This window comes from Chlorocebus sabaeus, chromosome 23 (assembly GCF_047675955.1).
Source record: "Chlorocebus sabaeus isolate Y175 chromosome 23, mChlSab1.0.hap1, whole genome shotgun sequence".
Taxonomy (NCBI): domain Eukaryota; kingdom Metazoa; phylum Chordata; class Mammalia; order Primates; family Cercopithecidae; genus Chlorocebus; species Chlorocebus sabaeus.
In genome coordinates, this window is record NC_132926.1 from 32,226,447 (window position 1) to 32,241,817 (window position 15,371).

Genomic DNA, 15,371 nt, shown 5'->3' on the forward strand with positions numbered 1-15,371 from the left:
ATGCGAAGAGTCGGCACCCCCTATACATGGGTTTTGCATCCTGCAATCCATGTTCAGCTGAAAAAAATTCATGTGTAAGTGGACCTGCATAGTTCAAACCCATGTTGTTCAAGAATCCCCCATACTGGTGTTGTCACAGCCTCTTATAATTAAGGCATTATAAATCTAAGGAAGGGGCCGGGCCCGGTGGCCATGCCTATAATGCCAGCCCTTTGGGAGGCCAAGGCGGGTGGATCACTTGAGGTCAGGAGTTCGAGACCAGCCTGGTCAACATAGCAAGTCTCCATTTCTACTAAAAATACAAAAATTAGCCAGGCATCATGGTGTGTGCCTGTAATCCCAGCTACTCGGGAGGCTGAGGCAGGAGAATTGCTTGAACCCAGGAGGCAGATGTTGCAGTGAGCTAAGATCGCACCACTGCACTCCAGCCTGGGTGACAGAGCGAGACTCTTTTTAAATTTTTGTAGAGATGAATAAAGGTCTCACTCTGTTGCCCAGGCTGATCTTAAAATCCTGAGTTCAAGTCATTCTTACACCTCGGCCTCCCAAAGTGCTGGAATTACAGGCATGAACCACTGGACCCAGACTATTTGTTCAAGAGTTTTTACAACTTTAATTGCCAGGCATTCCCCTGAACCCCACCCCCATTCCCAGCCAGTGGGTGGGATTGTACAGGGGGGCAGCAGGTGAGGGATTTTTCATTTAAATATCTTACTTCTTTCAGAGAATGTATCACTGTTCAGGGACCATGACACTAGGGCAAAGGCACATCAGCAATAAGTACTGAAGATGGTAGCAACTGATTTAATCCACACCACTGTCTTCTTTCTATCATCTGTCTTTACAATTTTCTTTCTTTCTTTTTTATTTGGTCATAGTCTGTCAACAGAACCATATGATTTATCTATCTATCATCTATCTATCTATCATCTGTCTATCTATCTATCATCTATCTATCATCTATCATCATTTATCTATCTGTCTAGTCTACCTACATACCCTCCATGTACCTTTACCTTTCTTAGAATTAAAAATAAAAGATAAGTTGGATGTATTATAACATGCTTATTTAAATTTAAAAATAGGAATTGGGCATATTGGGGAGGCTGAGACGGGCAGATTGCCTGAGCTCAGAAGTTCAAGACCAGCCTGGGGAGCATGGTGAAACTCCATCTCTATTAAAATACAAAAAAACAATTAGCTGGGCATGGTGACTTGCACCTGTAATCCCAGCTACTCTGGAAGCTGAGGCACGAGAATCACTTGAACCTGGGAGGCGGAAGTTGCAGTGAACCGATATGCAACCACCACACTCCAGCCTGGGTGACAGAGTAAGACTCTGTCTTGGAAAATTTAAATTATCCAGGTATGGTGGTGCATGCTACTTGGGAGGCTGAAGTGGGAGGATCACTTGAGACCAGGAGTTTCAGACTACAGCTAGCTATGATCATGCCACTGCACTGCCCTCCAGCCTGGGCAACAGAGAGAGACTCTGGTTTAAAAAAAAAAAAAAAGAGAAAAATGGGCAAAAAAATAGATGCTGAATCCTACTTCAGGCTAGTAACAAGAAATATTCATTCATTAACCAATACTTTTTAAAAAATCCCATCCTATCTTGTTAATAGATGAATTCAAAAAAAGATACTTTGAGTGTTTAATCATTATTTGTAAAAATAGTAGTATATTTTGTTATTTAATTGTGTACTAATAACTTAATCCAAAGGAAAATTTTTCAACACTTAGAGGCTTATTGTTAAAGAAAAATTTTTAATTATATAATTTAAATAAATGGATATAATTGGTTGCAGGTAATTATGAAAATTGATCAATGAAAGACTTTCAGGCATATATGTAGTATACACACACACACATATATATACAGAAACACATATGCATATACATGTACACATATACCCACAATATTAGGATAACATTCTATGGGGAAGTCAAGTGGAAATAGAGGTTTACAGAGACAAGGAAAGATGTAAAACTCTAGACTCTTAAAGAAAAGCTTGCTTATGTGCTTTTATCATGGGTAAAGAATGACGTAACAAATTTATTTTAAAAAGTCAGTATAGCCGGGCACAGTGGCCACATGTGTAATCCCAGCACTTTGCAAAGCTGAGGCGGGAGGATGGCTTGAGCTCAGGGGTTTGAGGCCAGCCTCGGCAACATAGCGAGAACTTGTCTCTATAAAAAATAAAAATTTCCCTGAGTATGATGGCACGCACCTGTGGTCCCAACTACTTGGGAGGCTGAGATGGAAGGATTGCTGGAGCCCGAGAGGTTGAGGCTACAGTGAGCCCTGATGGTGCCACTATACTCCAGCCTAGGCAACAGAGTGAGATCCTGTCTCAAAAAAAAAAAAAAAAAAAAAAAAAGTCAGTATGTGTAATGTACTATAAATTAGATCCTTTGAAAATATCAAACTTATGATGTAATAGCTTAAGATGTCAACTTAAAAATGTGTAAGAAGGTAGCACTTTTCAAAATTCTTTAGGTAGGGATTTAACAAAAAATGTTGGGAGACCTGTAATGCAGCATTTCTCAATCTTAGCCCTGTTGACATTTGGGGCTGGCAACCCTGTTCTGGAGCTATCCTGCACCTTGTGGGATGCACAGGACTAGACACCAGGAGCACCCCCACCCCTCCCCGGGTGTGACAATCAAAAATGTCTCCAGATATTGCCAAATATCCCCTGGGGCAAAAATTGGCCCAGGCTGTTTGCTATAACGCCATCTCGGGGCCCATTGCTTAGGTGTATAATTAGAATTTCTTCACACCTGAGTAGCATGTAGCTGTTGCACACTTGGGGCTTTGGTATCAGACAGCCTGGGTTCAAGTCTCAGCTCTTTCACTTATTGGTGGTGTGGCCTTGAGCAGGTGACTTACTCCCTCACCTCAGTTTCCTCATCTGCTCAAGGAGGATCATGGCAGTGCCTGCTTTGTGGACCATGACGGGGGCTGAGCTGGAGTATGTGGAATGTAGTGCAGTAGGTAGTGGTGTTCGGTGCTTCCTGTGGTATAAGAAGACATATATATTTGGCCTTTGTTCCTGGTTCCTGACAGAGATTCTAAAACCCTTGGAATTTCCTGAGTGATAGGAGTGTCTTTTGTTCTGATGGGATGACTCTTGGCAGGACCCTAGACAGCCTCAGGCTGGGGGCTGGTCACCAGAAAGATCAAGCCTTCATTTAAAGCTTGGAACTTTCAGCCTCATCCCCAACCTCCAGGAGCGGAAGAGGCTGGAGATTAATTGCCAGTGGATAATGATTTAATCAATCATACTTCTGTGGTTAAACACACACACACACACACACACACAAACACCATAAAAACCTCTAAACAGCAGTGTTTAGAGAGCTTCTGGCTTGGTAAATACTTCGAGGTGGTGGGGGGCTGGCATGCACTCCCCCTCCCATAACTTCCTCTATCCATCACATTCATTTGGCTGTTTCTGAGATGCATCCTTTACAATAAACCAGAAAATGTCAGTAGAGTGTTTCCCTGAGATTTGTGAGCTCATCTAGCAAATTACTGAACCTGAACGCAGGGACACATTTCAACTTTGTTGCCAGGTCAGACAGAAGGGTAGGTAACTTGGGGACCCCATACTTGTGGCTGGCTTCTGAAGTGAGGCAGTCTTGTGGGGCTGAACCCTTAAACCTGTCGGGTCTGATGCTAACTATAGGAATTTAGTATCAGAGTTGAAATGAATTGTAAGACACTCAATTGGTGTCAGGATTGGTTGTTGTGAGGAAAAACCTGATACTCCCTTCCTGTGTTTTAATTATCTTGGAGTGCCTATGTGCACGGGCTTCCTGTGGTTGCAGGCCCACACCAATTGACTTTGACTTTTTTTTTTTTTTTTTTTTTAGACAGGGTCTTTCTCTGTTGCTCAGACTGGAGTGCAGTGGCATGATCATAGCTCACCGTAGCCTTAACCTCCCAGGCTCAAGTGATCCTCCTGCCTCAGCCTCCTGAGCAGCCAGGACTACTTCAGTAATTTTACTCTAGGGCCAAGATGTCATAGAAACTCTAGAGCGAGGGCGTGACTTCCTTTTCTTCATCAAACTCTTGACATTTCCGCTTAACTCCAGATTTTGCTTCTGACAGTCTGACCAAACCATGAGTTGGAAAGGCTCACAGATCCTCTAGTACTGCGGTGTTTGTGCACGGCTTGTGAGCTAAGAATGGCTATTATATTTATAAATGGTTGGGGGAAAAAATCAACAGAATAATATTTCATGGTCAGGCGTGGTGGCTCACATCTGTAATCTCAGCACTTTGAGAGGCCAAAGCGGGCGGATCACTTGAGGCCAGGAGTTTGAGACCAACCTAGTCAATATGATGAAACCCTGTCTCTAGTGAAAATACTAAAATTAGCTGGGCGTGGTGACGCACGCCTGTAATCTCAGCTACTCAGGAGGCTGAGGCAGGAGAATCGTTTGAACTCCAGAGGTAGAGGTTGTAGTGAGCCTAAATTGTGCCACTGCACTCCAGCCTGGGGAACAGAGTGAGACTCTTGTCTCAAAAAAAAAAAGAGTATCTCATGACAAATGAAAATCATAAGACATTCAAATTCCAGTCTCTGTAAATAAAACTGTATTCTTTTACAGATGGCCACATTCTGACTTTCATGAGTCCTAGGCACTTTTGTCTTTGTGCCTCCTTCCTCCATAAAAGTAAATAAGTAAATACAAATTATATTTTATGATTGTGTTGGTATGAAGACAAATATAATCCAGGCTGAATTCATTCTTACATATTCAGTCCTATTGTGTCCTTTTTTTCCTGCTGATCTTGAAAGAAACTGAAATATTTTCATGGGCCCTGGAGAATATCATGGGCCCTCGGTGCTCTGCTGAATGGACGAGCTGACTCTGCTTATCCGTGCTATTATCTACGGCTGCTCTCACATCACAGTGGTAGAGCTCAGTCTTTGCAGTAGGGACTACGTGGGCTGTAAAACCTCAAATATTTACTGTCTGGCTCTTTACAGAAAGAGTTTGCCAATTCCTGGTCTAGTGTTTTACCAATGAGGAAAGTGAGGCCCAGAGAGACAACGCGACTTAGCTGGTGTCACGTGGGCATCTGTGGAGCAACAAGGCCTTGGACTCAGCCACACCAGCCCTTGCCTGCACACCTACCACTTTCTTAGGCTCCTCCAAGACTTTCCCCCGCAGGATCTCCTGCCGTACCCTCCAGATAGATGTAATTCCAGGGAGGGTCTGAGTCAGTGTCCTGAAAGGGCTGGCTAAGAGGAAGGCTGGAATGCTTTTCCTGAAAGTTGGCCGGGAGTCAGGAAGAACAGCCACTGAAACTCACAGCCAAGGAGCCAAATGTTTCAGGAAGAAACATTTGCCTTGGGGATGGTCCAGGTGGATAAGAGCTCAGCTTGCTTTTAAGAGCTCTACACATGAGGGTGACCCAGAACGGGAATGAGATGAATGCAGGTGCTGATAATGAAGATGACGACACTGGGTGCATTTACAAAAGCATCTTATGTGATCATCACAGTAAGTCTTAGAAAGGATATATTACATTGACCCATAGGAAACTGCTGAATTTTAACTGATTTGGACTAACAAAATCAGAATTTCATAGGATCCAACTTAATATGAATATCTCATTTTACAAATGAACAGACCGGGACTCAAAGACATGAAGTCACTTGCCCTGGACACAGCAAGAGAGGAGAAGATGGAAGGTCTAATTCAACTCTGTCTGATTCCAAAGCCCTGCATGGAATTTTGCACTATTGTCCTATTGAACTCCATCCCCTCCTCTTGACAATTCGTCTACTGAGAGCATAAGGTTCACATTTCTGAGCACACAATATTTTTGTGGCGTACTCTTGCTGCTTTCTGCATTATAACCATGTTGCCCTGTATTCTATTCCATCCTCACACATCTCTCTTCCTCACTTTGCATGTCTAATCTGTCCCCAAATGCTGCTGAGTTGACTTCCTAAGTGCCATACCTGTCTGGACACTTCTCTTTATTGCCATCTCCATCTCTTGCCCAGATCCTGCAGTGGCTTCCTAACTGGGTTCCCTGTGTATGCTCCTGTCCCTCCTACACTGAAGCCACAGTGATTTCTGTGAAATACAAATGTGACCACGTCACCCTTCTGTTCTAACTCCCGTGGCTTTTCCTGTTGCTCATAGCATGAAGACCATCCCCTCGCCACAGTGCCTGGGCTCTGCGTGGGCTGCCCCTGCTCCTCTGTGGAACTTCTCTTACCAGGTCTCCCACCTGCTCCCTGAGCTCCCCCTACCTTTAAGCTCTTTGTGCCAGGCTTCCTTCTACCAGGGCCTGCCCACTGGATGTCCTTCTGCCTGGAATGTGTTTCTCCCACTCCCTTCTTTAGCAAGTAAATGGTTACACATCCTACAGTTATCAGCTGGAGGGGCGCTCTCTCAGGGAAGTCCTCCCTGACCTCCCAGACCTTGGTGAGCTTCTCTTTCTCATATCATCTCCAAGAATGAAAGTCCTTTCCTTCAGAGCAGTCATTTGTTTACGTGTTAACCTGCATGTGTGGGATAACTGTGCAATTCTCCAGCACATCTGCAAGATCTCTGAGAGCACAGACCATGTGAGCCCAGCCTCTTCCTGGCTTGCAGAGGCCGCTTTCCCTGTGTGTTCTTCCATGGTGATGAAGGCCATGACCCCATGATGGGGGCTGCACCCTTATGAACTCATCTAAACCTCATCACCCCACAAAGGCCCTGTCGTCTAATAGCATCATATTAGGGGTTAGGGCTTCCACATATAAGATTGGGAAGAGACAAACATTCTGTCCATTACAGAGGGCTCCTATGTACCCCCCTCAAGGCCTTTGCTCCATTGTCACCTCTTAGATGGCGCCTGGGCTGAGCTAGTCACCTTGACTTTTGTTTTCTTTCTTTCTCTCTCTCTTTCTTTCTTTTCTTTCTTTCTGCTCTCCTTCCTTCCTTCCTTCCTTCCTTCCTTCCTTCCTTCCTTCCTTCCTTCCTTTCCTTCCTTCCTTCCTTCCTTCCTTCCTTCCTTCCTTCCTTCCTTCCTTCCTTCCTTCCTTCCTTCCTTCTTTCTTTCTTTCTTTCTTTCTTTCTTTCTTTCTTTCTTTCTTTCTTTCTTTCTTTCTTTCTCTTTCTTTCTTTCTTTCTTTTTCTTTCTTTCTTTCTTTCTTTCTTTCTTTCTTTCTTTCTTTCTTTCCTTTCTTTCTTTCTCTTTCTCCTTCCTTCCTTTTTTTTTTTTCCACCTTGGACCTTTTTCTGCCATTCTACTTAGCATATTGTGATGACAGGTTTTTTTTGCCCTGTGTTCCTTGAGTGACTGTGAGCTCCCTGCAGGCCCCTCTGGATCCCCCGTGCCCGGCACAGCACCCGGGACCCCAGTGCATATAAGGGGGAGGTGCTGAAGTGAATGTGAAGCCTCATCTTTAGGGCACAGGGCTCGAATTGACTTTTCTGGCACCTCGGTGTCCTTCCTTCATCCCATGCACACAGCAAATCTCTGTCTATAAAATTCTTAGGTGTGTTTCTGCAACCACTGGGAGTGTTTTTCACATGATCCCTCCAGCTAAGGGAAGTAAGCATCCAGTGCCCTCCTGAAGCTACCAGGGAGCCAGTGACTCTTGTATGCATAGCTGAGCTTGTATTTGCTCAACCTATCTGACAGTAAGTGTAACATGTCCACAGCACTTATTAAAGCATGGGACATGTATTCTGAGGCTATTATAAAGCATAAAGGTGTCTCTAAGAAATGTATGCACTTCTGAAAGCTTACTTAAAGACTTATTTGAATTTTTGAGGGTTTACATAGTTTAAAATGTGCAGTGGCATGATCATAGCTCACTGTGGCCTCAAACTCCTGGGCTCAAGCGATCCCCTCACCTCAGCCTCCCAACGTGCTGGGACTACGGGCACATGCCACCACGCCTGGCTAATCTGTGTATTTTTCATAGGGACAGGGTCTCGCTATTTTGCACAGGTTAATCTTGAACTTCTGGCCTCAAGTGATCCTCCTTCCTCAGCCTCCGAAAGTGCCAGGATTACAAGTGTGAGCCACTGTGCCAGGCCCATAACTAAAGATTTTATTTAAACTTGTTAATATTTCATGAGTAACTCTTACAGCCTCACGGACCGGCTTATAGAAAATATGCCCCATACAGCTGATTAATTATAAAATTATCCAAGCAGCAAGTTAGGTTCAGAGCCCCAGCCTTGTCTCACCCCTCACTCTCCCCAGCTCCTGCCCATTGGTCTCACCCTGCCACAGCCAGTCGCTGCTGCAGGCCAGCTCTTCTGCCCTCCTGTTGAATTACTGCAGCCCCCATCCCCCGCCATCCTGCTCTTTTCTTCCTTCTCCATCCTACAAGTCTTGCCAACCGCCTTCCTGCAGCACAGCTATGAAGAGGTCACAATTGGGCCTTCGACCTTCAGCTGCTCCCCACTGCTTACTGGATACAGTCTGCACTCCTTGGCGTGGAATTTAGGGCCCATGCCATATGACCCTGGATTACCAGGATTACCTGCTCTAAAATGTTTTCTCAAATCCTCCCCCCTTGCTCCTTCCTCTTGCTCCAATTCTTTGTCTGTGTCCCCTTCCTTTCTGTTTTCTGTTGTACCCACCTATGTAATAATACCTGCCTTGCCTTTCTATGAGTGGGACACTCCCTTAAGAGTTTACCTTTGAACCCTTTCTACCTACCCACACCCCTTCCTTTTTTTTTTTTAGATTGAGTCTCGATCTATCACCCAGGCTAGAGTGCAGTGACATGATCTCAGCTCACTGCAACCTCTGCCTCCCGAGTTCAAGCGATTCTCCTGCCTCAGCCTCACAAGTAACTGAGATCACAGGTGCATGCCACCATGCCCAGCTAATTTTTGTATTTTTAGTAGAGATGGTTTCACCATGTTGGCCAGGCTGGTCTCGAACTCCTGATCACAAATGATCCGCCCACCTCAGCCTCCCAAAGGGCTGGGATTACCGGCGTGAGCCACGGCACCTGGCCCTTTCCACGCCTTAATGCAAGGCCTCTTTGCTACAGCTGTTCACAGTTCTCTCTACACCATACATTGTCTTTTTTCTTTTTTTACCTTTTAAATTTTGTGTGTGTTTCTGCTAGATGAGGAAATGGCCTAGAAGAGAAAGAAATCTCTCAGTATTAAACAAAACTCCTAAATCAGAAAAGCTAACTGACTGATAGAAAAAAGGAGCATATTGCCTCCAATGGAGCAAAAAGTGATTCTTGAGGGAGGAGAGCAAATCTTAGCTATTACAATGGCCTGTGGTTCTCCAAACAGATGGACGGCATATCTGTGGTATTAAAAGCTCATGGTGGGGCAATTACTGAAAAAGTATCTAAAAAGGCTCTTTGGCAGTTGGGGCAGGGAACAATGATGAGAAAAAAGGTTGAGAAACACTTCTCTACAGTAGACAAGACTGAAAGGACTCGGAAGATGTGATGAGATTTAAATGAAATTGATGTTTGGACAGTCCCTGGAACAGTGCTTGATACATAAGAAAACCCAGTACATGTTCCTTATGCACATACCATGTTCAGACACTATACTTAGATTTCTCCATCCACCATCTCATTTAATCTTACACCTGTTTTGTGAGTAAAGTGCGATTATCATTACAGACAGGGAAATGGAGGCTCAGCGAGGTGGGGGTAGTTGCCCAGTGTCCAACCTCTGATCACTGACAGAGGCAGGATCTAACACTGTCTGATTTCAAAGCCCAATCCCTAGATGCAATGGGTATGAGCCCTTTCCTCACAATGAGACAAAGTCACCGACTAGTGGGGGTGGAGAAAGGTGAGAGAGATGGAATTAACCAGTACATGAAGTCTTAAATGGCCCTGGACTGATAGAGGGTGTCTTGTGTGCCCAGGGCCATGATGATGACCGCCTGTGATCTCTCAGCCATCACCAAACCCTGGGAGGTGCAGAGCCAGGTATGAACTCCTGTTGACCCGAGAGGAGGGGCATCCCAGTACTGGGAGCAGCAGGTCATGAGGCTTGGGCTCTCTCAGCCCAGCTCCAGAACCAGCTCACCTGTGTTCCATCCTCCCTTACCAAGACACGGGAATCACTTTATGTCTTTCCAGTGATGACAGCAAAGCGAGGGTGGCAGGGCAGGAGTGGGTTTAGCCTTTTGGTTGAGTTGGAATTGCAAGTGGGGTGGGAGCAGGGGTAGGGGATTGGGCTGGGGCTTTGACTCTGCATGTGTGAGGGTCTGTCTGTTGCAGGTAGCTCTGCTGGTGGCTGCTGAATTCTGGGAACAAGGTGACCTGGAGCGCACGGTACTGCAACAGAATCCCATTGTGAGTAGATAGCGGATGTCAGCCTGATGTTAGGCGTGTGTGCTCCATCCTGACCTAGATGTGACCTTGCCATGATGGAGAGATGTGTGACTTTACCATAAAGATGACCTTTTCCTAATGCAGTGGTTCTCAAAATGTGGTCTCCAGGCCACTGTCAACCTCACTGCTTGAGAACATGTTAGGGATGTATATTCACAAGCCTCACCCTCGGTGTACCCAACCAGAAGCTCTGCGGGTGGGGGTCTGCAATGAGTGCTCTAACTAGTAAGCCCTCCTAAAGTTTGGGAAATGTGTCCTTAGCTCACTCAACTGCAGAGCTTGGCAAGCAGACTTCAACACTTAGATTGCCCTTTCAATTCCACAGGTCTAGAAGTCCATCCGCCTCCCCTGACCCTAATCTAACAGCACAGCGTGAGCAAGCTGTGCACCTATCAACATTGAAAGTTAACTTGGCTGAGGCAGTCAGCCAGCTTTCCATGGAGATGGAGAGATGGGGAGATGTAAAGAGCAGCCCGAAGTTTCCCTGAAGTCCCTGAAGGCAAAGCTGGGAAGCAGAGCAGGGTTTGCAAAGGATGGGTTAAAGAGAGAGGCATTTTGGGGACAAACCATTGACGTCTGGATAGGCTAAACCTGTGAGAGTGTGCTAAGGATGCAGGGGCCACCACGGCAGGCTTAGGCAGGAGCCGAGGGAGAGTGGAAGGCTGGGAGGAGCAGGTCCTGTCGTGAAGGAACACGTGAAGGGCCCCATGGGCTTTGTCGTTCTCTCTCTCTCTCTCTCTCTCTCTCTCTCTCTCTCTCTCTCTCTCTCTGTAATATTTTCAAATATAATGAGAATAGTCAGTGAATTCTAGTGCCCATCAGCCAGAGCCAACAATTCGTAGCAGTCTGCCATTCTTGTTGTAATTCCATCCAGTGCATTTTTTTGCTTTCGGTTGCAGTATTTTAAAGTAAATCTCAGACACTATAATCTCTTCCATAAATACTTTGGCACATATCTCTATGAGACAGGAGTGTAATATGGACAAACCATAAACACAACCACAATGCCATTAACAATCACAAAATTCATATACTTCAGTATCATCTAATCCCCAATTTCTGTTCATTTTTCTTGATTAAGAAACAGAGTTCAGTTGATTTGTTCAGATCAGGATCTAATCAAGGAGCATATTGCCTCTGGTTTTAATGTCTCTTAAGTCTCTTTTAATCTGTAGCAGGCCCTGCCACCCCTCCCACCCTCTGGCCTTTTTCTGGTATGCCATTTACTTGCTGAAGACAGTGGGTCTTGTTTTTGTGCAGTTTCCCACATTCTGGATTTTGGTGGTTGCACCCTCATGGTGTTCTTTAACATGTTTCTCTATTCTCCTATCTCCTGCAAAATGCTCATCAGGTCGGGAAACATGATGAGTTTACAGTTTGATTTTAGTAAGAATGCTTCATAGATAGGGTGGGTTTCTCTTACTGTCCAGTGCAGTTAACTCTTTCTCCCCCATGACAGCCCATGATGGACAGAAACAAAGCAGATGAACTCCCGAAGCTTCAAGTCGGCTTCATTGACTTTGTTTGCACCTTCGTTTACAAGGTAGGCCCTTGGCTTCCTCACACTCAAAAACATATATTTGATAAACCTGGGATTTCCAGACAACATTGGGAATAATAAACCCTAGCAGGTGACCAGTGGGTGATACTTTACAAAGCGCTTCTCATCTCTAATGGGGCATTTGATTCTCAGGACAGCTCTGTGGGTCTTATGTGATTGCAGCTCTAGGCTCCAGCCTGGGGCACATCCTAGTTGCTTAATACATAGCTGTGGGGCAAATGACTAAGCATAGATTCAGAGAGAGGAAGGGGAAACACAGCAGACATACGTCCTTCTAACTTCCCTAGCTGGTGGAAACATTATAGGCCAAAAGTAATTGTGAAAAGATAATCTGGACTTTCTCTTTAAGCTCTTGTTCAAAGTTAGTCTCCTTCTTGAGAAACCCACTGCTCCCAACTTTCTGTTATCTGTGCCACCATCCACCTGTCACTTTTAATTTTTATTTTGGCCATGTTACACATGAGAAGACAGAAGTCAGAGATGCAAAATGACAGCGCCAGTGTCACTGGACTCAGCCATAAGTCAGGATTTAGTCCAGATCTCTTTATGCTGTGTGAGCTACAGCCCTTCTGCTAGGAAGAAGTCAAATTTTCTAAAAGGCAACAAGAGCATCTGAGATATAACTCAGAATAACTGGGGTGCTCTGACCCACAGGGCACAGTGGCTGGTGCTTGCCACCATCATCAGTAATATTTCTTTTTTTTCATTGAGGACATGTGTTTTTTGCTGGCGTTTTTGTTTTTTTGTTTGTTTTTTTGTTTTTTGTTTGTTTTTTTTTGAGACAGGGTCTCCCTCTGTCACCCAGGCTGGAGTACAGTGGCACCATCACGGCTTACAGCAGCCTTGACCTCCCAGGCCAAATGATCCTCCCACCTCAGCCTTCTGAGTAGCTGGGACCACAGGTGCACACCACCACATCCAGCTAATTTTTTTTTTTTTTTTTTTCTTTTTGAGACAGAGTCTCGCTCTGTCGCCCAGGTTGGAGTGCAGCGGTCTCACTCACTGCAATCTTTACCTCACTGCAACCTCTACCTCCTGGGGTTCAAGCAATTCTCCTGCCTCAGCCTCCCAAGCAGCTGGGACTACAGGCACGTGCCACCACACCCGCCTAATTTTTGTATTTTTAGTAGAGACGGGGTTTTGCCTTGTTGGCCAGGCTGGTCTCAAACTCCTGGCCTCAAACTCCTGGCCTCAAGCAATCCACCCACCTCAGCCTCCCAAAGTGCTGGGATTACAGGTGTGAGCCATGGTGCCCAGCTGAGGGAATGAGTTTTAATCATCAGGAATATTATTAAATAAGGGAGACTGAGCTAAGTGCTTTATGTACGTTATCAAAATCACACTGTGGGGTAGGTATTATTACTATCCTGATTTCATGGCTGAAGGTGAGCTCTGGTAGTGACCCACCCAAGGTCACATAGTTTGTGGCAGAGCCTGGACCAGAACCCAGGCATCTCCGAATAGTTGGCTCTGTCTGGCATTTCGCTGTGGGCCCTGGATTTGCTGTTCTTACATTGGGCAAATCCACTCCATCAATCTGCATCTCAATTTCCTTACCTGAAGATGTAGAAGTGATGAATCTTATTTTCCTACCTCACAGGAATTTGAGGACCAGAGGAGATAAATTGCTTCATAAACTGTAATGTGCCGTGCTCAAAGAGCTGTAAGAGCCTTTAAGAATCATCTTCTCAGTGGCTCATGCCTATAATCCCAGCATTTTGCGAGGCCAAGGCAGGTGGATCATTTGAGGTCAGGAGTTCAAGACCAGCCTGACCAACATGGTGAAACCCCATCTCTACTAAAAAAAAAAAAAAAAAAAAAATTAGCTGGGTGTGGTGGCACATGCCTGTAATCCCAGCTACTTGGGAGGCTGAGGCAGGAGAATCACTTGAACCTGGGAGGCAGAGGGTGCAGTGAGCCAAGATTGCGCCACTGAACTACAGCCTGATCAACAGAGTGAAACTCAGTCTCAAAAAAAAAAAAAAAAAAAAAAAGATTTATCTTCTCAACATCCCATTTCACTCAGAAAGTATTTACTGAGTATCCTTGTGTCCCATACCTTGTGCTAGGCCAGGGCCACCCCAGGCAACAAGGCAGCCAATGTCCCTGCCCTCTCCAGGTTCTTAGCCTTTCAGGGAGACAAGCAAAGGGAGTCATGACAAGGAAGCAAGGTGTGGTAAGAGAGGGCTTTGGGAGCTTCCAATGGGGGACTCCATTTACCTAGGGGGCCAGAAGAGGCTTCTTGGAGAAAGTGATGTGTAATTGGAGGCCGCAAGGAAGAAAAGGGGAGGTTAGAGTGTTCCAGCAAAGTGAACAGCTTGGGTTGAGCACGGTAGCTCACGCCTGTAATCCCAGCACTTTGGGAAGCCAGGCAGGAGGATCACTTGAGGCCAGGAGTTTGAGACCAGTCTGGGCAACATAGGGAGACCCTATGTCTACAAAAATAAAAAATTACCTGTGTGTGGTGGCAGGCGCCTCTAGTCCCAGCTACTTGGGAGGCTGGGGTGGGAGGATGGCTTGAGCCCAGGAGTTTGAGGCTGCAGTGAGCTGTGATTGTGTCATTGCACTCCAGCCTGGACAAGTGAGGCCCTGTCTTGGAAAGAAAAAAAAAAAAAAAAAAAAAGAGCAGCTTGTGTGAGGCTCACAGAATGGAGGACACACTCTAGAAACTAAGAGATTTGGATTGCTTGGAGAGTGCAAGATGGTCAGGGGCAGGAGGACACTGGGTCATGGAGTTAGGGGTTTTCACTTCATCCTGAAGGACAGGGGTGCCACAGGAGAAGCACAGGCTGGTATGGACCAGAGGCCTGCGGCATCAGCATGGTGACGGGAGGCCCTGCGGCATCAGTGTGGTGGCGGGAGGCCCCGCAGCATCAGCGTGGTGGCGGGAGGCCTGCTACCCCAAAGCAGCTCATTCCAGTGCTGGACATTTCCAGCTGTGCCACCCGCTTGAGCCCCGACCCTGGGGCCTGGCTCTTGTACCAGAGGCACATACTCTGTCTTCCAGGAATTCTCCCGTTTCCACAAGGAGATTACCCCAATGTTGGACGGGATCACCAACAATCGCAAAGAGTGGAAGGCGCTTGCTGACGAGTATGACGCCAAGATGAAGGTGCAGGAGGAGGAGAAGCAGAAACAGCAGTCGGCCAAGCCAGGTTTGTGGAAGCGGGAAGCAGGGACTCCCACCACCCACTCCCTGGGCACTCAGTGTCTGCTTCTGGCCTCAGAGCCTCATACACGGAGTCTCATTCAGGCTTCCTGATGGCCAGTATTGTCCCCATTCTGTGTGTGAGAGCACCGAGGCTGGAAGAGACCAAGTCACACAGTAAGAGGCAGAGCCTGGTCCCCAAGATTGAGGCTGAGGAAAGCTCCAGGCCTCCCAGCAAGTGCCCCCTCAACCAACATAGCACAGACTCTGATTTTTGGGCTGTGGACTTATGTCCCTACCCTGGGGC

General features: G+C 46.1%; 1 protein-coding gene across 2 annotated transcripts in view; it reads left to right on the forward strand.

Annotated features, from left to right (window-relative positions):
* PDE6A (phosphodiesterase 6A) overlaps window positions 1–15,371 on the forward strand; it is an 85,977-nt gene that overhangs the window by 64,216 nt on the left and 6,390 nt on the right. For both annotated transcript variants that reach the window (XM_008014956.3, XM_073010588.1), the window contains 4 exons: window positions 9,884–9,947; window positions 10,242–10,316; window positions 11,815–11,898; window positions 14,924–15,071. In XM_008014956.3, coding sequence (XP_008013147.2) covers window positions 9,884–9,947; window positions 10,242–10,316; window positions 11,815–11,898; window positions 14,924–15,071 — 371 coding nt within the window. The remainder of the gene's footprint in view (window positions 1–9,883; window positions 9,948–10,241; window positions 10,317–11,814; window positions 11,899–14,923; window positions 15,072–15,371) is intronic.